At 34.5% G+C, this 22,664-nt stretch overlaps 1 protein-coding gene across 6 annotated transcripts in view; it reads left to right on the top strand.

The window, feature by feature from the left end:
- Pcnx1 (pecanex 1) overlaps positions 1-22,664 on the top strand; it is a 154,478-nt gene that overhangs the window by 108,495 nt on the left and 23,319 nt on the right. For all 6 annotated transcript variants that reach the window (XM_046440992.2, XM_046440991.2, XM_046440989.2 and 3 more), the window contains 7 exons: positions 2,122-2,272; positions 4,507-4,648; positions 5,390-5,567; positions 8,221-8,329; positions 9,102-9,231; positions 12,391-12,449; positions 14,756-14,971. In XM_046440992.2, the coding sequence (XP_046296948.1) occupies positions 2,122-2,272; positions 4,507-4,648; positions 5,390-5,567; positions 8,221-8,329; positions 9,102-9,231; positions 12,391-12,449; positions 14,756-14,971 (985 nt within the window). The remainder of the gene's footprint in view (positions 1-2,121; positions 2,273-4,506; positions 4,649-5,389; positions 5,568-8,220; positions 8,330-9,101; positions 9,232-12,390; positions 12,450-14,755; positions 14,972-22,664) is intronic.

Below are 22,664 nucleotides of genomic sequence, written 5' to 3'. Positions count from 1 at the left end.
CATGTAGATTTCCTCATGTTTTTGTGTTTGGGGTTTAAACTTTTCATTCAATTTGGAAAATTTTAGCCTTCATTATTTCAGATGTTTTTGCCGTTCTTCTCCTCCTGCCTTTCCCAGCTTGCCGCTTCCTCCACCCTGTCCTCACACTGTTTCATGAACTCCAAATATGTACAGCTTTGCCTTCTGAGAATATTTCAGTTATCAGATGCTCTGTTCATTTTCATCTTTTTTTTCCCCTGTGTTTAATTTTAAATGGTGTCATTGATAGGTCTTTAAATTCACTAATCTTTTTTTCTGTATATGTGTAATCTGTCATTAATCCCATTTCTTAAATCTCAGAATTATAATTTTTTATAATTTATCATTTTTAATCTCTAGAAGTTTATTTAGGTCATTTAAAAAAAAATATCTCCCTGGACTGGGGTTGTAGCTTAGTAGTAGAGCACTTGCCTAGCATGTGTGAGGCAGTAGGTTCGATTCTTAGCACCACATAAAAATACATTTAAAGAAAGGTATTGTGTACATCTAAAAAAATTTTAAAAATAAAATACCAAAGCTTTTCTATGTCAAATAAAAATCAGAAATGTCCACCTTCCTTACTTGACTTTTTGAACATAAAATATTCTGTTACAACTCTTAATGTCCTTGTCTACTAATTCTAACATCTATATCACAGTTTAGTTCTTATTAACTGATTTTCTTACCCTCTCTAGGGGTCATAGTTTTCTGAGTCTGTGCACACTCAGCAATTTTTGATTGAATGTCATACTATAAATATTACATTTAGGTGTCAGATAATTTTGTATTTCCAGAAATATTCTTGAACTTTTTTCTGGAATACTGTTAAGCACTTTTTAATTTTAAGGTTTCTGAGGTAGGACTAGGGCCTCATGTGTAGTAGAGGTGGTATTCCCCACTACTGAGGAGAATATCCTTTTGAGGTCTCTTCTCAGTGCTCTGTGAATCTTTAGCTCTTTCAGTCTGGCTTGTGAGAGCAGGTACTCTCCTGCTCTATCTGAGTGCTAGGTAATATCTCCATTCCCTTTGTGAGCTACTTTCCCTGCCCTTGTGTAGTTCCCTCACTTGCATGCAGTGGTATTTTCCTGAATATTCCAAGGGAACCCTCTGCAGATCTCCAGAGTTCTCCCTCTGGGTGGCTTTCTCTTTTATACACTGTCTCTTCTGCTGAAGTCTAGCCACCTGATCTTTCTAAACTTTAGAGTTCCACATCCTTATCTCACAGTGTGCTTGGCTTTGCTTGGGTTCCCCTCCCTGTGGGACAACCTGGAGACCCAGGGCAGGAAGCTGGAGCAGTCATGCTCACCTCCTTTATTCCCTTCCTTCAGGGTTCAGGCTTATTTCCTGTGTCCCATCTGTCACAGACCATTGGGTCAAATGTTTTATTCAGTTCTGATAGTTTAATATGATTGTTTAATATAGAGGCAAAGACATAATTATTTAATTTTATTTAACATTTCAAACATTATAAAACTATTGGTCTGTGACCACTTCCAAACAAGTACGGTCCAGTGGGTCATCAAGGTGCAAATGGAGGCTCCTTCACATCCAAGTGGTTCCAGAATGTCTAAATGTGACTTACATAGACTATTTTAAGAGAGAATACTTGATTCCCTCTTTTGTACATAGAGTTCAAATAATATACAGTGTGAAGGAACAAATAAAGTGGAATACTTTTTCTTTTTTTTTCTGCTCTGCTCTCAGACTCAGTTTTACTCGGTTTATATCCTTTATCTCTGCTAGTTAAAACAACTTGATTACATTGCTCTGAAATTGTATTAACATTTTTGGGAGCAGGAAGCAGTACAACTCCAGTCACACTCTTATTGTACAGTAGTGTGAGACACCAAAGGAAGTAGTTTACACATTTAAAATACCTGTAACATAAGAACAGTCATTATCTTTCATGGCTTGATTTTAATCAGCTTTATGTTTCATGCTACATAACTTAGAAATATAACTATGATAAATGTTTAGTTCTTAGGTTCTAAAACTGACTTTGCTGTTCTCTATTATCAAATGGAAAATTGCACCCCCAGTTGAGAGGTTCCAAAGTGAGTCTTAAAGTCACTCCTAATTTTCTCAACTCTTTTTCTTTTAAAGCCTGCTCTCAAGTTTGTGTTATATGCATTGGTTGGCTTTGTGGGTTTCGTAACCCACTATGTGCTGCCTCAAGTTAGGAAACAGCTACCATGGCATTGTTTCTCTCATCCTCTGCTGAAGACCGCAGAGTACAATCAGTATGAAGTTCGAAGTAAGTATTTCCTTAACACTTTTTTTTTTTTATTAATACTAAGGTTGTTTTCTTTTTACTAGGCTGATAGATGACTAAGTATGTATCATTGCAAAACAGCTTGGCTATGCTTCTTGTCCTTAAATTTGAACCTATTAATGAATCAGATCTTTTTCAGGATGATGGTTTTCTTTTTGTTTGTTTGTTTTGGGTTTTTTTTTTTTTTTTTTTTTTTGGTAGTGGGGAATTGAAAAGGTCTTTGTTGTTATTTCTGCCAGAGACACTAGGTCCTACCAGAGTTTAAAAAACCAAACAAACAAACATTTTTTAATTGCTGTTTTTAGTTCAGATTTGGGATAAACTATAAAATGACTCAAAAAGAGATATGAGGCCTGTCTGTTTGGCAAGCTGTTGCTTCATTTTTCTTTCCTTTGTAAATATTCACTTCTTGTTCATTGGCCCCATGACCAGTAATATGCTATACTTCCTCATTTTAGAGAAATAAATGTTCATATCTAAGTCATTTATTATTGTACCAGTGATGAAATAAACCAAAATTTTCTTCACAGACTTTTCTTTCAATTGTGAAATTGCTATAAAAGGAGAAATAAACCTCTCCGTCATTTGAAGATGCATTAACATTTTTAGAAAATTCTGAAGCCTTTGAAAACTTTCTGTAAAAAACTTGACTTTAGGGCTGGGGTTGTGGCTCAGTGGTAGAGCCTCACACACTTCATGTGTGAGGCCCTGGGTTTGATCCTCAGCGCCACATAAAAATAAATAAATAAAGGTATTATGTCCATCTACAAGTAAAAGGAAAAAAATAAAAAATAAAACTTGACTTTATTTTCTCAAAGCAAATTTCCTGGGCCTTTTAGTGAAATTGATTGAAGCATGATGCCACTTTAACCTTCATCACCAGTTGGATCTGCAGGCGATAATACAACACTAATATGTAGATTGTATTAGCAGCACTGTGAGGACCTTTTACAAAATGTGTGCTCTTTAAATAAGGGAAAACAATATGAAATTGTGAGAATCAGTACTCACCCGTCCCCTGCATCATGGAAGTAACTCAGAATGAGATTTTTTTTATTAGCATTGCTTTTATACATAAATGACAGCAAATATATCTAATTTGTTTTAAAAATGCACTTTTAATTAAATGCATAATTGACCATATTGTTTATTTCTAACTTAAAAGTCTGACTTTTTTATAAATTTTGCATCAACCTGATGTTTTTGAATTTTTGAAAGTACTAAATAGTAGTGAAATCATTTTTTTCTCCTACTGATTTTAGCAATTGAAAGAAAAATTATAATCATTAGAGAACTTATTAAAAGCCTGGAAATTGAGGCTGGGGCTCTCGCTCAGAAGTAGAGCGCTTGCCTACCATGCGTGAGGCGCTGGGTTCGATCCTCAGCACCACATAAGTATAAAATAAAAATATTGTGTCCACCTATAACTAAAAAATAAATATTAAAAAAAGAAGCCTGGAAATATTGCTGTCAGGTAGCTGAAGAACCATGTATTAAATCTTTGATGTTATTCAAGATAGTTTATTGGAAATGAATGTGACTCTTATGAAGTATATGAATTCAAATAATAAATTCTCATTTAGATATTATAATTATATATATGTGTATATGTCTATATCTTAATATTTTAAAAATAAATAATAGATATTTATTTGGGGACTTGGGGCAGCCTAATAATATTCAGTAACCTTTTCTCTTTGAGATGTAGCAAAAAGTGAGAAAAAGTTAGTTAAAAACAGGTTTTAAGAATTAAAATTTAAGCCAGGCACAGTGGCCCATGCCTGTAATCCCAGCAACTCGGGAGGCTGAGGCAGGAGGATCATTAGTTCAAAAGCCAGCCTCAGCAATATCGAGGCGCTGAGCAATTTGATGAGTCCCAGAAATGGGCTGGGTATGTGGCTTAGTGGTTGAGTGCCCCTGAGTTCAATTCCTGGTACCAAAAAAAAAAAAAAGAAAAGAAAAGAAAAAAAAAGAGAAAGAAAGAAAAAAGAATTAAAGTTTAAAATGAAATTCATTTAAATATGTCATATCCAAATAGCACGTTGGTAAGTATTTCACAATCAAGAGTTGACAATGGTTAAAATACTAGATTTTTACATTTTTATTTATAGTGTAGAGCTAATTTGATTTGTAAGAGTTTCCTTTCTTGTCACATTGCTAGACTACTTTATACATTGGATGACACATGATCTTCTTGACTTACATTGCCTTGTTAGATGCAGCTACTATGATGTGGTTTGAAAAACTTCATGTGTGGCTTCTTTTTGTTGAGAAGAATATCATCTATCCACTGATTGTTCTCAATGAACTTAGTAGTAGTGCAGAGACAATTGCCAGTCCAAAGAAACTGGATACAGAGTAAGTACAATAATCTTCTAGTCTAAGTCTGACTCTTGGGGACTGTTTCTAACAACAGTATTACAATACAGTGTCTTCGGTTGTTGATCAGGGTCCAGATATCCATCGAGTGTCTCTGTGGTAATTGGCATTGTAAGGTGAAAAATTCAGGTGAAATTTTGTCTTTCACTTCCCTTTTTGAAACATCTACTGTTGTTCTTAGCAAATTCACTACTACAAACATCTCATTGTCATTGTCAATATTTTATGAGAGGACATTTATTAAGGTTAATTTTTAATATTAGATGACAGGTCTGGGAGATGGCTGGTTTTGTGTACTGTGTAAGTTGTACCATATAGATGGTCAGTTGCCTTCATGGTTATCCCATGGCCTATCCCCTACTGTAGATACATGTTTTGGAGTAAGTATTATGTTTTTCATGTGCTAAATGTAATTGACATTACAGCAATAGAAATACTTTGAAATTAGAGAACCAGATGATAGAATTACAATACTACCCATTTTTTAAAAATGTGCTTAGACTCATAGAGGATTAGAATTATAATAATACTCTTGAAAGAGAATATCATACTAATTGGATCCTTTCAAGATGTGATTTGCGTTGTATATAAATAATTTTTGCAAGTTTAAATTTGATCTCTATATTGTAAGCCTAGTAAATTGGTCATTTTTCTAAAATTAGCGAATGTTCCAGTGTGATCAGCCATGAGTTGATGGGTTGTGCCTTTTTTATGTTACAGATTAGGTGCTTTAATGATCACCATTGCTGGCTTGAAGTTGCTGCGATCCTCTTTTAGCAGCCCTACGTATCAGTATGTCACAGTCATCTTTACTGTGCTCTTTTTCAAATTTGACTATGAAGCTTTTTCAGAGACCATGCTATTGGATCTCTTCTTCATGTCCATACTGTTCAGCAAGGTAATTTATCACTGAAAGGAATGTCTCTGCCTGCAAAAACTATCCCTCTAAGTAATACACTACTTTGTGAAGATTATGCATATATTTCACTGATTTGTTGTCTTTTAATTAATATCTCTTGTCAGTTTACTTAAAGCATATTAGAATCCCTAAGCAATGCTAGTCATAGTGCTTCATAAAAGATATATTTTTTGCTATAATTAGGAAGATAAAATTAAGTTATATAGAGAAACATTAAAATTAAGTTATATAGAGAAACATTGTATAGGATCTTCCAAAGCAGAGTGTGGTTTTGAATAATTTTAGAAAGATAAGTGGTAATAGTTGAATTTGGGTGACTGGATAGATAGAGGGAATAAATTCTAGTGAAGAATAACCTGCTAACTGAATGAAGACAGTAAGGCCATATGGGAGCAACCAGAAATTAACTTGACAGAATACTCTGAAATTTACAGAATGCTTTTAAAATTCATTATTTTCCTTCAGATAAGTGTTCTTATGCCCTTTATAAATGAGATGACAAAATCCATATCTTCTGCCTCTTAAAGCAAGGATGTTTCTACTGAACCATACTACCTTTCTCAAATAGGTTGTATAGTCAGATTGTTTGTAAATTAAATAGTAATTAGATTTCATGGTAACACTGACCACATACAAAGGACTTTGACATATATTATCCCATTTGATAGGTAACAGAGAGCTGAAGCAAATGAACAGCTACAAAATACAGTCAAAGTCCAATTTTAGGCAAGTTAGCCTGGTCAGCCACATTTGGGATGAAATGGGAAAGAGAACCTGAAGGTATGGAGAACAGCTTAAGAGTTGTGACAGTGATTCAGATGTGACAGAGGTCTGACCTAGGATAGAACAGTGAAAATGGAAAGCAATTAATTCAAACAAGGTTTTAGTGGTAGTCATTTTCAGTATTATGATAAATACTCTTTAAACTATTTCAGTAATACATTTGTTTAATCACTAATTTATATGCACTTTAATCATTTATTTCCTCTTGTCAGCATGACTATTAACCAAAAGACAAAACCAAAAAGTGAATCAGAGAATTGTTTGTATAAAGAAGCATGTGGTTTCTCACAAACTGTGATACTTTGATTGAAAATTGTGTTGTGTCTTATACTGGTTGGAAATAAGTGAAAGCTGAAGTAAAACATAACCTAAGCAATATATGAACTACAGCTGGTACACTTAACTCTACATTAGTTTGGATTTTCTTAATCCTTTCATTTGATCCTACATTTGAAAATCCTTTCATTTTCAAATATTCTGGGGGGGGGGGGGGACGTACCTTTTCTCAGAAGTGTTCTAGATACATAGGCTGTTAATTAGTGAAAAAAGCAGAGAAAGCTCTGCTCTTAAGGAGTTTGCCTTTTGTATGTCACTAGAAAGAACAGTGATAATAAGCAAGTAATATTTAAGAGATCTCTTTAGATATATTTTTATTCTAAGATATCATCGATTTAATAAACCTTTTAATTAAATGTAGACAAAATTGTTGTTATCCACCCACGACACACCTATTTGAGTACAGTCTGCTTCACATTTAGTTTTCCCAAGTTACTCCTTTTAAGTAGTTCTAAAGACATCATGATAATAGACATGTTTCTTCTACTTCATGTGATCCTTTTTACATTAGTACTAGGATTATTAGCATGATTTTGACTCATGGCTAAAAATATGGGATTCATCTGCATTTCTGATGGGTTGAAATTGTGATTTTTTTCAGTTGATTGATTTTTCAGTGTTGGGAATTGAACCCAGGGCCTCACACATGCAAGCGAAGCCCTCTACCATTGTGCTGTATCCCCCAGCCCTGATTTTTTTTTTAAATTGGAAGTCAAAACAAGTCATTTGTAAATCAACTTAAGTACTTTAAGAGATGAGATGTTTGTGTCTAATCATGTCACCAAATTAGTCAGAATTTTTGCTTTTTAAGATTCTTGTGATTTATTTCAAGAGTTAGGTTTTGTATTGCCTGATGTGCAGAGACTGACTTGGACAAACACAGTATCCCTGTTTCAGGGTTGAAGATTGTCAACAACAATAACAGATTCAAAGTTAAATGACTAAAATGTGTATTATGCTTCCATTGACAACAATTGAAATTATGAACAAATGTCAGGTATATGCAACAAAATTCCTATGCAAACAGGCAATGACAACTGTATACAATTGGTATTTTCACAATCCTTTTGACATTGCCTTTGAAACATACTCAGTTTCCAGAACTCTAAAATTTAAGGAAAATGTATTTTAGAATAAAATGTTTTACTTAAGCATTACAGATATCTAGATGTATTTTTTCCCCCCAAGGATTGTTATTTTGCTTCTTGCTACCTTTCTTCATTTTGCTTGTAAAAGTAGTAATATGACAGGCCAATAGAGGGCATAGAACTTTTTAAATTAATGAAACACAAATCCACAAGTCAGCTAGCCATCTTTACTTAAAAAATGATATTTTTATTTAAAAATAAGTTCAGCATTTTGGCAATAATGAATCTTTTCCTGTTATGCAAATGGTAGATAATTTCAGTGCAGTTTCTCTAGTAGGAAGAAAATATATTTCATAGGACTTTCATTTTCTAATTCAAATATCTGATTAAGTTTTTTGCTGATGGGTTTTCTTTTCCTCCTACAGCTTTGGGAACTCCTCTATAAGTTGCAGTTCGTATATACCTACATCGCCCCGTGGCAAATTACATGGGGTTCTGCTTTCCATGCGTTTGCTCAGCCCTTTGCAGTGCCTCGTATCCTTCAAATTAAAATTATGAGAATGGATAGTCATATCCTTGATGAGAGTGTTGATTTACAAGGAAAACCTTTCATAGGCATAGAATATAGGTTACTATATGTAAATTATGAAACACTCATTCTTTTTAGTTCTGATCTATCCTGATTTAGATTGTTTAACTTATATTAACATGTGTGGCCCACAGATCATCTAAACATGAGAAAAAGTTTTGTAGTTAAATAATGCTAACTTAAAATTCCATATTTTAAATATAAATTAATATGAATGTTATTAAAATCTAAAAATAAAAATATTTTAATGTACACAGAATGTTTAGAAATATTTTTAATAAACAAAACACTTTTGTAATTATAATTGAACTGTCTGAAATTTTGTATTCTCTTCATTTCTTAAAAATATTTTCTAAATAATAACAAGGTTAATGACACCAGTGATGTTAAAAGGCAGACTTTGATACTTCTAAGGAAAATTAAGCCTGAGCATTTCTTTCTAAATTGATACATGGACTTTTACCAAATATGTATTAGCAAATATTTATTTGGCTCCCTTCAAAGTATCAGATCAATTCATATTTTCCTTGTTTTGTTTTTCTGTTGGTATGCCCTTGGGGTGTCCAGTGACATCATCTTTCGTATTTATATTGTGAACTTTATTTCTCTAATCACTGTAATCTAAATGTGTTTGTGAATTTTTTTTTCTTTGTTCTTCATGTCTGTGTGTATGCATGCTCAGATGAATCTTAAGTTCCTTAACCACTTTTCCCATAGATTCAGCCATGCTGTTTATTCAGGCTGCTGTATCAGCTTTCTTCTCTACTCCACTAAACCCTTTTCTAGGAAGTGCAATATTTATCACTTCTTATGTTCGGCCTGTGAAATTCTGGGAGAGAGATTATAAGTGAGTAAACTAAAATGCTTAAAAAGACTATTTCTTTTTTATAAGGAAAAACTATTGACAGCATTATTAGTATAAGTTATTTGTGGTTCATAATTGTGAATTTTTTGAGAGGGAGGGTACTGAGGATTGAACCAGGGGCACTCTATCCCTGAGCTACATGTTGAAATAGTTTTGCTAAAAATTTATAAATATTTTTAAAATATGAAGATTATGTGATAGAATTGAGGGAAATCACTGTATCTCTTTTTTCTACTCATGAGATTTTTAAAAACATAATTCTAATTTAAGTATACTCATTTTTGCATCTTTTTTTCTTTCAGTGACATTTCTTAAACTTATTCCTCATTAATAATACTCTGAACCTTTATGCTACCTAATATTACAGTGAATTACCTCATAGTTTTCTTAACAGTAGCTGACTATTTGAGATCTAATTGTTTTTGGTGGTGGCAGTAGGGTTGGGGGAGGTACTGGTGATTGAACCCAGAAGCATTTTACCCCTGAGCTACATCCCCAGCCTTTTTATTTTTTATTTTGAGACAGAATCATGTTAAGTTGCTTAGAGCCTCTTTAAGTTGCTGAAGCTACCTTTGAACTTGTGATCCTCCTGCCTCAGCCTTCTGAGTCACTAGTTACAAGTGTATGCTACTGTGCCCAGTGAGATCCAAATTTTTATAAGTTATCTCTGCTTTTTCATGAAGGAAAAGTTTTTAATGACCATCTTTGTACATAAAGTAGGCTTAGTTCCTTGGAAAGAGCTTATGCGAATTTATGATTCTGTTGGCCATCTCCATGAATGCTTTTTTTCCTACATTTTTCACACATTGGCATTTTTGCTGGGGAAAAATTGTGGTCTCATCTTTGAAACAGTGAATTGGCTTGTGGGTTTGAAATTTTGATTACAGTTCCTTACCTAAAACCACACATAGTATTTCTCATTTTGGCAAATTTCACTGTTATTTGTATCCTATTCTGGACCAACTTCCAACCCACAGTCATATCCTGTGATAGCAGTTATTTAAGTATTTTGGTCTCAGAATCCCTTAGTAATCTTAAAAATTGTTGAAAATTCCATAGGTTTAAGAATAACTATATTTTCCCACCAACCAAAAAAAAAAAAAATTGGAAGAATTCATTGTTTTTCAGCACTGCAAATCTTTTAATGTCTGGATTGTTAACAAACAGATGAATTCTTTTATCTGCTTCTGTAGTCATTCTGTTGTTATTATGCTATTTTGCTTGAAATATATGAAGAAAATTTGGCCTCACTCAGGTAGTTGAAAAAGGAGTACTTCCATAGACATTTAAAGCAATTGTGGATACTTTTTCCTTGATTCTTCACTAAAACTCAACAAATGGTAGACTCTTAAAAGTAAGCACAGTGTGGAATTTAAATTGTATCTGTATTTTTGGAATTTTGTAACATCAATATTTATGTATCTATCTTGTATTTTGAATGAATCTTTTTATTACTCATGTATTATTTTATAACATTATATATTATTCACTTAGAAAAATATTGTTTTACTGAGTAAAAGACATCTTCTAAATGTTGACACAGTTCTTTATGTAGTGTTTAAAAAATATATTCATTAATATTACTACCAATCTCAAAAGAAATAACAAAGTATTGGGAAGCCATCAGGCTCATGGTGATGGATACAAGTTTTTTCCACATTGTAAAATTTTCGTAAAACTTGAATTTTGTCAATGTGAACAGATATTACCAGTTGTTTTCCTTGAAATGACAGATTCATTTTCTTTGTTGTTGAGAAATGTTTATTAAATAACCCGTATGAATAATTTTCAATTTCCTCAACAGCTGTTCAAGTAAAAATGGTGGGGTTTTTTTTGTTGTTGTTGTTGTTTTTTGTTTTTTTAAAGCTGCTAGCTTGGCTTATAATTCTAATGATTGCACACATGCTTTCCCTCAGGACAGCCATTCAGAATGCAGCAGAAGTGCTTTCTCTATATTTTCTCATTTTGCCAAACAGAACATTAAATAGGCCATACTAAGGAATTGAGATTTAATAAAATTCACATTTTTACGGCCTTATTAGGGATATTTTAAGTGAAACTGTCCATTTGTTTTTTTGTGCATGTGTGGCAGTGAGGGATAGTACTGTTTGGTGTTGCTGCCTTGATCTGTGCTCAAACATCAGCTGTTTTACCCACTGTGCTTCTGCACCTTCAGTGCAGTTGTCAAAGCAGGGGAAAGGGGCTAATAACAGCTCAGCATCATTAAAAGAATAGTTTTGTGTTTTATATATTTTTTTGTAGTTGGTAGATGGACACAATTCCTTTATTTTATTTATTTTTCTTTATGTGGTGCTGAGGATTGAACCCAGGGCCTTACACATGCTAGGCAAGCACGCTACCACTGAGCAACACCCCCAACCCTAGAAGAATAGTTTTGATCTGGAAAAGTCCTTGAAAAAATCCTGGTTTCACAGTCTACATTTTTGGAACCACCGTTCTAAAGACTAGACACAATACCACTGAGCTTTAATAGGTATGCCTTCCCCTTGAAAAGAATGTTTTATGTACTGTGAATTTCTGAGAACCATATGCAGCCTGCATTTTTTCATTCTGGTCTCTTACCCCTCCCTGCACTGTACCACCTCTGTATGTCTTTTTACACACTCTGCAGTTACATCTGCTAGGGGGAGAAGAACCTGCTATGTTTATGTGTGGTAAAGGTTAAAAGACTGTAAAATTGTGCTACCAGCTAGGGATGTAGCTGAGTGGTAGAGTACTTACCCACCACGCATGAGACGGGCTCGAGCCCCAGAACTACAAAAAGCAAACAAAGTGTGCTGCCAAGGAGTTTATCAATATATTAGGAACAGAGATTTTCCTAGAGCAATATTATTTGATCTGGATCCTATAGTTCCCTCCTTGTGTTTCGTTTGGTTTTCGTTTTGGGTTTTGCAGTACTGGGGATTGAACTACCACTGAGCTACAAACCTAACCCTTTATATTTTGTATTTTAAGACAGGATCTCAGTTGCCCAGGCTGTCCTTGAATTTGTTGATCCTCTTGCCTCAGCTTCCCAAGTTGCTTGGTTTATAGGCATGCCACTGTGTTCAGTTCCCTTACTCTTATTAAATTTTTTTTAAGTGTAAAGAAATTAAATGTGTTTTATTTTGTCCTCTTTAGCACAAAACGAGTAGATCATTCAAATACCAGATTGGCTTCCCAGCTTGATAGAAATCCAGGTAATAACTCTACTTGTGAGTAAGGCCTTACATTAAAGATTTTATTTGTCATGTGTATGTAATATGTAACTATACATTTATTATCTTTGTTAGAATTCTTTGAGTTCCAACTAGTCATTTTTAAAAACTAATATCCTTTGCTTTGTTTTACTTTAGCAAAGTATAGTATATATGAATTAGACTATCTCCAATTTGTATGCTTATCTTTTTTTTTTTTTTTTAATGAGATAGGTTCTTAATCTATTACCCAGGCTGTCTTAAATTTGTGATCCTCTGGCCACCAGAGCAGCTGGAATTACAGGCATATGCTACTATACCTGGCTTATACCTATCCTTAATAAAATGCATTTAAAGAATGCTGATGGGAAATTTTTAAACACCATTGAAAAGTTATTCTTACATAGATTAAAAAAGTAGAAAGCATTTAAAGTAAAATTGGTCAAGTGTGTTGAAGGATATACAGCACATTTCATTAATATGTTGGCTTCTGCCTGTCCCTGAATTCATAAGTAAATGTTAATGTAATGTTAGTTTTTTATGTATCGAGTTGTCATCTATGAGGGACCAAATAACCACTTAGGATATGGCTTGAATGGGTGGCACTTTGGTGGCATTACCATTATTTAAAATCTGGTTCTTAGTTTTATTATTTGGGAAACATGATTTTATTGGGCTCTCCAATAGTAATCTGCCAGAGAAAATGAATTTCACTATCACAGTTGTGAAGGACTAACAAACAGCCAGAACCTAAGTGTGTTAAAGAGACATTACTCTCAAATAGACTGAAATATTTGTATCTATTTGACTTATAAGTTTCCTTTAAAATACTATATGCATCTGAAAAACCAAACTATAAGGATCTAATTTTTTTTTAAGAGAGAGAAGAAAGAGAGAATTTTTTTTAATATTTTTTTTTTCAGTTTTCGGTGGACACAACATCTTAATTTTATTTTTATGTGGTGCTGAGGATCGAACCCAGCGCCCCACACATGCCAGGCAAGCGTGTTACTGCTTGAGCCACATCCCCAGCCCTCTAATTTAATTTTAATACTTGATTAAGGAGTACTAACTGTTTGATATTAATGACTGTTACCATCACATTCTAGTAGAGAAAAAAACCATCTCAAGTCTAGTGGATACTATAAGGGGCTGGAATTGTCCTGATGCTTCCCACAGGACAAAATCACTTTTGTATTGGGCATGCATAGAGTTAGATACAATCATTTTATTGCTATTAGAACCTAGGGTTCCCCTTTCATTATTTTATTTTTTTTTTTAAATTTTTTTTTTTTTTAATATTTATTTTTTAGTTCTCGGCGGACACAACATCTTTGTTTGTATGTGGTGCTGAGGATCGAACCCGGGCCGCACGCATGCCAGGCGAGCGCGCTACCGCTTGAGCCACATCCCCATCCCCAAGAGAAGGAGAATTTTTTTCATATTTATTTTTAGTTTTCGGCAGACACAACATCTTTACTTGTATGTGGTGCTGAGGATCGAACCCGGGCCGCACGCATGCCAGGCGAGCGCGCTACCGCTTGAGCCATATCCCCAGCCCCTTTCATTATTTTAATATTTAGTTTGAGTTTAAAATAATTACTAAAGTTTGACGTTTTGCCATTCTCTAGTACTGTCCTTTGGGGTACCCACTTACAGGGTGTTGCTTTTGATGGGTTACTTCTAGAGGAGGCCATCTCATTCATGATGTTTTATACTAATGTTTTTCTTACAGGAGAACCCTAATGTACCATTTGTAGGTTCTTTTTTTCTACATTTGCATGTACAGTTTATTTTTGCTAAATATCAACCATCTTGATATTCAGGATCTTTTTGACTAACTTCTCTTTGGACTGTCTTGTTCAAGTCTTATATATTTTACCCACTTCCTTTACCAAATAATCTTTTTGTTCTCCTTCTGAATATTTTCTTTTTCATTTATCTGTATAGTTTTAATTATAAGGCACATGTCATTGAATAGCAATAACTGTACATGAATTGTAAGTAATGGACTGTTAAAAAGGTGGAAAAGTTTTTAGATTGTATCTAATCAAATTCCCACATTACATGGATGGGAACCCTAGGAGAAGTTATGTAACCTCTCTCAATTCTGAAACCTCGCTCATTATCCTGTTTCATTTTTATGTAGAAATTGTAAGGGTATGAGTATTATTTATCTATTCAAGTAAATATAAATACAACCTGAGCTGGAAGTTAGTATTGATATTTTTAACAATCTCATTTGGCAGTATGAAAGGGACTAAGGTAAAATCTGACATTTTGATTTTTTGTTTAATCCCTTCTTGTAGGATCAGATGACAATAATCTGAATTCCATCTTCTATGAACATTTAACCAGATCCCTGCAGCACAGCCTCTGTGGTGATTTGTTACTGGGACGGTGGGGAAACTACAGTACTGGGGATTGTTTCATCCTTGCCTCTGACTATCTCAATGCATTAGTACACCTTATAGAAATAGGCAATGGTCTTGTCACTTTCCAGCTGCGGGGCCTGGAATTCAGAGGTAGGACATTCATTCATCTTTTATTTTTATACTGTACTTCTTTTCTACAGCATCTAAGTTTTGTGTGTTTATATCTCAAATTGAAAGTGTTCATAAAATTAGATTTTTGGGATTATGGAATGAGAAAAGTTGTTAAAAGAGTAATTATTAGCCCCTTGCCCAATTTCATAGTCACTAGAGAGTAATTTTTTGGTGTTGCATTATATGTGAATGTAGTAGCATTAGTATACAGTCGACTTATTTACCTGGAGATATTGAACTTCTATTGCTCTTTGCTTGGTCTTTTGCCAGGCCCTTTTGTGACAAATTGCATATGTTTGCTCAATGGCTAGTGGCATAGAATGTTGTGTTGTGTGAGACAGAGTGGTTGACTGAGTGATGTTCAGAGAGTCACCGTGCCATTGTCCTCAACAATTTTTTTCAATTAAAAAGTGAAATTCACCTAAAATTAATCACTTAAAATGAAGAAATCACTGGCATTTTGTACGTACATTTGCAGTGTTCTGCAACTCCCACCTCTGTCTAGTTCCAAATAAAACCTCATGTCTATGAAGTAGTTACTCCTTATGCCTCTTCCACATGCTCTCCACAGTTTTATTTACTGACAAATGAAGCTGTTTCTTCACAGAAACTGGTACATTCAGAAACATCAGCTTGTTGTTGTCAACTCCTAGAAGTTAAATAACTTCTTTTTTGTTTTATTAATACAGCTAACACTGTGTGCCAGATACTGTTCTGTGCACTTTACCTGTATTAACTCATATTTTTCCATTTTTTAATAGTTGTACATAATGATAGGATTTATTTTTGCATAGTCATACAGGCACACAATATAACAACATAATTTGGCCAATATCACTCCCTAGCAGTTTTCCCTCCTCCCCATCTCCTACTCCTTTGTCCCTTTCCTCTGATCTCCCTTTGATTTCTGTGAGATCTGCCCCCACCTTCCTTTTCCTTTTTCCTCTCTAGCTTCCACATAAGAGCGAAAACCTAAGTTTCTTGACCTTCTGAGTTTGACTTATTTCATTTAACATAATGATCTCTAGTTCTATCCATTTTCTTGCAAATGATGTAATTTCATTTTTCATTATGGCTGAGTAAACTTCATTGTATAAACTTCATTGTGTATATATACCACAGATTCTTTATCCATTTCTCTTTTGATGGATACCTAACTGGTTCCACAGTTTGGCTATTGTGAATTGTGCTGCTATAAACATGGTTATACATGTATCACTGTGGTTTTATTACTTTAATTCTTTAGGATAAACACTGAGGAGTGATAAAGCTGGGTTGTATAATGGTTCCATGCCTTATCTTTTAAGGAACCTCCATTCTGATTTCCATAGTGGTTGTATTAATTTACAATCCCACCAACAGTGTAAAAGTGTTCCTTTTTCTCCACATCTTAAGTTGAATAACTTCTTTTTTTTATTTAAATAGTTTTAGTTGTAGATGGACACAATACCTTTATTTTATTTACTTATTTTTATATGATGCTGAGGATCGAACCTAGTGCCTTACACATGCCAGGCAAGTGCTCTACCACTGAGCCCCAGCCCCCTTAAGTTGAATAACTTCTAAGCATAAAATAGAAACTTCTTTTATAGGAATTTCAAATCCTGTGTTTGAATATCTTTTGGTGTATGGGAACATTTGGACTAAAGAGCTTTAGAGAGTTTTTGTTCTATCCTAAGAAGTTTTTTGTGGTGTTTTTAGTCTGGAGTAGGAAATAAGAAAACATTTGACTAGGAAGAGAATCAATCGGATCTCTGCCCTAAAGGTTAATTTTTACCTTGATATTGAATCAGAAAGATTGTTATGGAGTTCTGTGGTAGAGCAAGTGCTTGTCTAGAAACCATTCTGTTTTTGTTTTTATAGTTGTAGATGGACAGAATGCCTTTATTTATTTATTTTTTAGTGGTGCTAAGGATCAAACCAAGTGTCTCGCACATGATAGCCAAGCACTTTGCCACTGAACTACAGCCCTAGCCCTAGAAACTACTCTGATAACTAGTACTTACACAGTGCTCAAATTGTCATAAATATTGATATTTTTCATTTGTACCCCTTTGTCTCCCCTCTTCTGTTCCTAAAATATTCTCTTCTTGTTGGGTGGATGTTTGATTCTGCCTTTCCATCCCAACCTTGCACCTTTATTCCATTTACTCTGGACCTTAATTCTATCTACCCCCATCCTGTTCAAATGTAATCCAAGTGGACTTCTGTAAAAGTCTACACTGTACCCTCAGACTTACCACTGCTAGAACTTTAAAATTCCTTTAACTTTTGGGACCTGAGGATTTCACCTAGTTTTTTAACTTAATTAAAACAACAACAACAAACAAACAAAAAAATGCATGGGGAGGCTTTTTTCTAGCCTTTACTTTTGTGAAATGGAAGAAGGTCTTTTTATCACTTGCTCTTATCTACTATCATACTTATCTACTATAATATTGATGATAAATTAATCAAATCAAAAAATGATACAAATTCTCATTTTCCCAACTTTCCCTCTCTGGTACTGAATAGATTGAAATAAGTTTTTGGACAAATGCTTGGCTGTTCAAGCTATAGTTGTTTATCAATCAAAATTCAAGTCAAATTTGGAAACATACTATCCCTTACTATCTGACCACATGGCTAGATTTGGATAGCAAGGATAGCTGTAATTCGTTCAGATGTTGTGTTGGTATTTTGGTTTTCCTTTTCTTTTCTTTTCTTTTCTTTTTTTCTTTTTTTTTTTTTTTAGAGTTGATCATGTCATTCCTGTGCATGAAAGTTTTCAGTGACTCCTGATACACTTAAATTAAAATTCAAATACTCTAACACATCCTACAATGCTAAATGATTTGGGTTTGCCATTTTCTGCATTCTCACTCTACCCCACTCTCCTCGCCCACTCTAGTCACCTTTCAGTTTCTTAGATGTGTTCAGTTCTTAACTAAGAACTCCTTGTCACCCCACATTTTCCCCCCAGAAAGCCCCATCATCTCCCTTATCCCACCAACCTCCCATCTGGCTAATTCCTTAATTATACTTAGGGATTACCCTAAGTGTTACTTTGCAAAGAGCCTTCCCTGACCACCTGTCCCACATGATTACATTTCATCTTACCTTGTTTTAATTTTCTTAGTTCTTATCACAGAAATAATTTTATACTTATTTATGTTTATTTGTTTAAAGTTTTTTTCTTCTCTAGCCCTGGGGGTTGGTAAACTTTTCCTGTTGGGAGTTACATGGTAAATATTTTAGACTTTCTGCCCTTTCTCTGTTGGGTACTCTTTATTGTTGTTTTTAAATAATCTTTAAAAAATACAAAAACCATCCTTAACTTGGATTTGGCCAAGGCTGAAGTTGGCCAAACTTCAGGGACAGAAATCACATCTGCTTCAATTGTCATTTTGTTTCAGCACTTATCACACACAGCAGTTAGTATCTAATAACTTTTCTAACTTTGTAGATTGACTAAAATGCTGTCTTCTCCTTTTCATTCCAGAACTCTTCATGGGTGTGATTATGTTCTTGCTCCTCAAATATTGATGTGATTCTTGGTTATCATTGTTATCCCTTGTCCCACCTACTTCCTTCTACCCCAAGAGTATTCTCTTGCCAAACAAATATGTGGATCTCTTGAGTGTTTTGGTGTATTTCTGGGGTATGCTCAATTACACAAATTAAATTTACTTTTGGTGGTTAATTTTTTTTTTTAATTTTTTATTGTGGGTTGTTCAAAACATTACAAATATCTTGACATATCATATTCCACACTTTGATTCAAGTGGGTTATGAACTCCCACCTTCACCCCATACACAGATTGCAGAATCACATCAGTTACACATCCATTGATTTACATATTGCCATACTAGTGTCTGTTGTGCTCCGCTGCCTTTCCCATCCTCCACCCTCCCCCCTCCCCACCTCTCCCCTCCCCTCCCCTCCCCTCCTCTCTCTCTGCCCCCTCCACTGTATAACCCTGAGGGTCTCCTTCCATTACCATGCAATTTCCCTTCTCTCTCCCTTTCCCTCCCACCTCTCATCCCTGTTAAATGTTAATCTTCTCCTGCTCTTCGTCCCTACTCTGATCTTAGTTACTCTCCTTATATCAAAGAAGACATTTGGCATTTGTTTTTTAGGGATTGGCTAGCTTCACTTAGCATAATCTGCTCTAATGCCATCCATTTCCCTGTAAATTCTATGATTTTGTCATTTTTTAATGCAGAGTAATACTCCATTGTGTATAAATGCCACATTTTTTTTATCCATTCGTCTATTGAAGGGCATCTAGGTTGGTTCCACAGTCTTGCTATTGTGAACTGTGCTGCTATGAACATCGATGTAGCAGTGTCCCTGTAGCATGCTCTTTTTAGGTCTTTAGGGAATAGACCAAGAAGGGGAATAGCTGGGTCAAATGGTGGCTCCATTCCCAGCTTTCCAAGAAATCTCCATACTGCTTTCCAAATTGGCTGCACCAATCTGCAGTCCCTTGGAGGTTAATTTTAAGCAGTATTTAACTGAACAGATTTCTTGATAAATTTCCTATAGGTCTTACTTAAACCCATTCATGTATTTTTTTATTTCCATTTTTATTTTACCAATAATTTCAAGATTCTTTGCCCTGCAAGTCTTATGTGAAAAATTAGAGTTACCAGTTTATTCTCCATATTATAAATTTCTGATTACAGCATCTACCGTTGTCACTATTTGTGTTACTTGTATCAAGAACACTTTTCCAATTCTAAATTACCATGTCAAAAGTTTGTTATATTGATTGGATTCTTTTACTTTTTATTCAGATTTATTTGAATATGTTCACTTTTCAAGATTTTTAGTTCTTTTCATTTTTACTTATAATACTTACTCTGAGTGGCTGAAAGACATAGCTAATCCAGGGAACAATTGGGATGGTTTCTCATAGAAATGCTAAAATCACTTTGCAAATCTTACAATTCTTCTTTCAATTATAAATATTCTTATACTTATTATTGACTTTATTTTCTGAGGAAAATATGTTACTGGGGTATGTTGAAGCTGTAGATAGTCTCATGGGAAAGGGGTTGATGTATGAGAACAAAAACATCCTCCTTAAATTTAATTATCCCATTCACCTATTCTGCTACTCTGAAAAAGGACCTTATTGAACTTTAGAATTTCCAAATTCCCTTTTGCCATATCTGTTCTCCATACACCACTAACCAAGTAACATGCACTACATACAGCTCTCATTATGTTATTTCCTCATTTAAAAACTGTTCATCAGCCAGGCATGTGCCCAACAGTTCAGGAGGCTGAGGCAGCAGGATCACAAATTCAAAGCAGCCTAAGCAGCTTAGTGAGGTCTTGAGCAAAATAAAAAATAAAAAAGGCTGGGGAAGTGGCTCAGTGGTTGAGTGCCCCTGGATTCAATCCCTGGCACAAAAATAAATAAATAATAAAAAACCTTTTATCAGCTAGGTGTGGTGATAGACACCTGTAATCCCAGTGACTTGGGAGGCTGAGGCAGGAGGATCACAGATTCAAAGCCAGCCTCAGCAATTTAGGGAGGCCCCAAGCAACTTAGTGAGACCCTGTCTCAAAGGAATAAAATTTTTTTTTTGCCTTTTTTTTTATTGGTTGTTCAAAACATTACAAAGCTCTTGACATATCATATTTCATACATTAGATTCAAGTGGGTTATGAACTCCCAATTTTACCCCAAATACAGATTGCAGAATCACATCGGTTACACATCCACATTTTTACATAATGCCATATTAGTAACTGTTGTATTCTGCTACCTTTCCTATCCTCAACTATCCCCTCTCCCCTCCCCTCCCATCTTCTCTCTCTACCCCATCTACTGTAATTCATTTCTCTCCTTGTTTATTTTTCCCTTTCCCCTCACAACCTCTTATATGTAATTTTGTATAACAATGAGGGTCTCCTTCCATTTCCGTGCAATTTCCCTTTTCTCTCCCTTTCCCTCCCACCTCATGTCTCTGTTTAATGTTAATCTTTTCTTCCTGCTCTTCCTCCCTGCTCTGTTTTTAGTTGCTCTCATTATTTCAAAGAAGACATTTGGTATTTGTTTTTTAGGGATTGGCTAGCTTCACTTAGCATAATCTGCTCTAGTGCCATCCATTTCCCTGCAAATTCCATGATTTTGTCATTTTTTAGTGCTGTGTAATACTCCATGGTGTATAAATGCCACATTGTTTTTATCCATTCATCTATTGAAGGGCATCTGGGTTGGTTCCACAGTCTAGCTATTGTGAATTGTGCTGCTAAGAACATCGATGTGGCAATATCCCTGTAGTACCTCTTTTAAGGTCTTCAGGGAATAGTCCAAGAAGGGCAATAGCTGGGTCAAATGGTGGTTCCATTCCCAGCTTTCCCAGGAATCTCCATACTGCTTTCCAAATTGGCCGCACCAATTTGCAGTCCCACCAGCAATGTACAAGAGTACCCTTTGGAATAAAAATTTTAAATAAAATTTTTATCAACTTCTCTAAAGAGATAGCAAAATGAGTAAAATGAAGTAATAACACATAAAATCAAAAGAGAACTCTTAATACTATGATACTTTTAAAAAGTGGCTCAGGACATTTCATCTGGAAATTGGATAATTTTTCTGTCGTCCAACTTGTCCTAGCACATGGATAAAGAATGAAAATTTCTCAAGGCTTTTAACAAAACTAATATAATATTGATGTCCAAGTAAGAGTAAAAATAAGTATAGTTTAATTTTATTTGTATTTATAGATGCAAAAATTGACCAATTCTAGAATAAGCAAGATTCAGCAGTGTTTTTTTTAAGTACCCCACACAAATTTAGCCTGTTTTCATTTTTTGAAATCAAGTAGTAGAAAGCAAATTAATATAATTTGTTCTATTTTAATAGGCCACAGGAGAAAATATGATTATTTTAAAAATGCCAGAAAATATTTGATTACATTTCATTTTCTTTCTTTTTTAAAACATACTACAAAATTGCACATATTTGGGGCTGGGTTTGTGGCTCAGGGGTAGAGAGCTTGCCTGGAATGTGTGAGGCACTGGGTTTGATTCTCAGCACTGCGTATAAATAAATAAAATAAAGGTCCACTGATAGGGCTGGGGTTGTGGCTTAGTGGTAGAGCTCTTGCCTAGCACATGCGAGGCCCTGGGTTCAATCCACAGCACCACATAAAAATAAATTAAATAAAGGTATTGTGCCCAACTATAACCAAAAAAATAAATATTAAATAAAAGGTCCATTGACAACTAAAAATATTTTTTAAAATTACACATTTTTATATGTTGTAAAGCATGTATGTGTATGTATATTGATAGTCAACCACAGCCTGTGAATGTTAGGTTCAAGACAAGGGCTTTTCTTATCACCACTGTGTAGAATGACTTTGTTGGCAGTTGTAACTAAGCAAAAAAATGAAATAATAAAATTGTTGAAGATCATAGAATACTAAACAATATTGTTCCTTAGCTTTGCCCAAATAACTTTTTTTATCCTTATTTTTCTAAAATACTTTTTTAGTTATAGATGGACCTTTGTTTTATTTATTTATATGCAGTGCTAAGAATTGAAACCAGTCCCTTACACATGCTAGGCAAACGCTCTGCCACTAAGCCACAACCCCAGCTCCTAGTCTTATTTTTTTTTTTTATCATCACACCACCACCATCTATATCTCTTAAAATAGTGGTTTTAAA

This window comes from Marmota monax, unplaced genomic scaffold (genome assembly GCF_021218885.2).
Source record: "Marmota monax isolate L192 unplaced genomic scaffold, Marmota_monax_Labrador192_F-V1.1 WCK01_AAM20220418_F8-fsc00017, whole genome shotgun sequence".
Classification (NCBI taxonomy): Eukaryota; Metazoa; Chordata; class Mammalia; order Rodentia; family Sciuridae; genus Marmota; species Marmota monax.
The sequence above is the reverse complement of the archived record's forward strand: the minus strand, read 5'-3'. Positions and strand labels throughout refer to the sequence as shown.